This window comes from Bubalus bubalis, chromosome 5 (genome assembly GCF_019923935.1).
Source record: "Bubalus bubalis isolate 160015118507 breed Murrah chromosome 5, NDDB_SH_1, whole genome shotgun sequence".
Lineage (NCBI taxonomy): Eukaryota > Metazoa > Chordata > Mammalia > Artiodactyla > Bovidae > Bubalus > Bubalus bubalis.
Genome location: NC_059161.1, coordinates 1,360,011 through 1,361,686, shown reverse-complemented (window position 1 = coordinate 1,361,686; position 1,676 = coordinate 1,360,011). Strand labels below are relative to the sequence as shown.

At 71.6% G+C, this 1,676-nt stretch overlaps 1 protein-coding gene across 1 annotated transcript; it reads right to left on the bottom strand.

The window, feature by feature from the left end:
* Positions 1–251: 251 nt before the first annotated feature.
* ASCL5 (achaete-scute family bHLH transcription factor 5) lies at positions 252–1,422 on the bottom strand. The gene has a single exon (XM_025285288.3). The coding sequence runs from the start codon at positions 987–989 to the stop codon at positions 447–449; it is 543 nt and encodes a 180-aa protein (XP_025141073.1). The 5' UTR covers positions 990–1,422; the 3' UTR covers positions 252–446.
* Positions 1,423–1,676: the final 254 nt, after the last annotated feature.

Here is a 1,676-nt window from a genome sequence, read left to right as displayed (position 1 = left end):
CCCTCCACCCTCACCCCAGGCTGGGTGCAAGCTGCCTGGCCTGCAGCTCACCCTCTGGGTGTCCCTGGGAGGCGGGCTGGCAAGCTCCCAAAGAGACGCTGGTGTCTGAGGCCATCTCCTGGAGAGTCCAGGCGAGGCCAGCCCATCAAAGCAGGCTTGCCTTCTGGGCTGCGCCTGTGGCCCCGGGGTTACAGATCAGGGCCTCAGTGGCCCGGTACACACCGGAACCTGGGCTTAGACCTGTTCCCGCGCGGGGCTGAGGCCAAGCCGGAGCCCGACCCCGGGGTGGCCTCTCTCTTGCCCCGTGTCCGCCGGCTGTAAGGGCCGGGGCCGGGGTGGCGCTGGCGTAGGGAGGATGTGGCGGACCCCGGAGCGTTGGACGGCGGGGACCCCGGGGACCCGGAGCCCCCCCCCCCCCCCCCCGAGCCTGGGCAGCCCCAGCCTGCTCAGTGGCTGCACTCCTCCGACTCGAAGAAGGGCGAGGAGGAGCCGCAGGAGGGCTCGGCCGAGTCGGGCGCCAGGGAGGGCGCCGCCCGGGGCTCGCGGGGCGCGACGCCGTCGGGGGCGGCGCTCAGCAGCTCCTGCAGGTGCTTGATGTAGCGGATGGCGGCGCGCAGGGTCTCCACCTTGCTGAGCCGCTTCTCAGCCAGGGCGCCGGGCAGGTGGCCGCGGAGGCGCGCGTAGCCCTCGTTGACGCAGCGGACGCGCTGGCGCTCGCGTTCATTGCGCTTCTGGATGAAGGCGGGCTCGAAAGGGTAGTCGCAGGCGCCCAGGGCGCCGGGGAAGGGCGCTCCCGGGAAAGCGGCCGCGTAGGCGTCGCAGTAGGGCGGCCCGGCGGCGCCCGGGTAGAGCAGGAAGGGCACGGCGCCCAGGGGCTCGGCGCCGGCCGGGGGCGCCGGCCGCGGAGGGGGCCCGATGCCCAGCGGCAGGCACCCGGGGGCCGCCGCGGGCCGGCGGGCCGCCAGCGCCCGGCAGAAGTCGTCGTTCATGGTGCCGCGCGGAGCCGGACCGAGCGAGCCCCGAGTCGCCCCGGCTCGGGGTCTGCGCGCCCTGCGCGCGGGGCGAGTCACATCGCCGGCAGCGGCTCGGGGCGCACGGACTGCTCAGCGCTTATTTCCGCTCTCGGGGGAGGCTCCGAGGTCCCCCTAAGGCGCGCCATCGCGGCGGACTGGGCGGCCGCGCAGAGGCGGGATCCCAGGCCGGGCGCGCGCCTTCCCAGGGGCGCAACTCTGTGGCTCCGGCGGCCCCGCGCTGGGCTCTTGGTCCTCGCCGCCTTCGGGGACCCTGGCCTGCTGCTTGGAGTGCGCCGCGCCGCAGAGGCTCCCGGGGAACCGTCTCTAAAGAGGAGAGTGAACATGTCAGTTAGAAAAGGGCTTTCTTTGGGGGCTCCTTTGTGTCCCCCCCTCACCCCCGCGACCCTCCAAGGCGATTGTAAGCATCAGGAGCGGAGGCGGTGGGCTGCTGAAGACACTCGCGGAGCAGGGTTTGGACCCCCGCTCACCCCTTCTTGCTGGGGTGACCTCTCTGAGCCACGGTTTCCAGTAGGGAGAGATTTAAAACATCCTTCCCAGGAGAATAACGCGGTATGACGACCAAGTAGGAAAAGAAATACACCCGAAGATACCTCCTCCAGGGCCTGCCTTATAAAAGTGCCCGGGGATGTCCTCTCCGTTGAG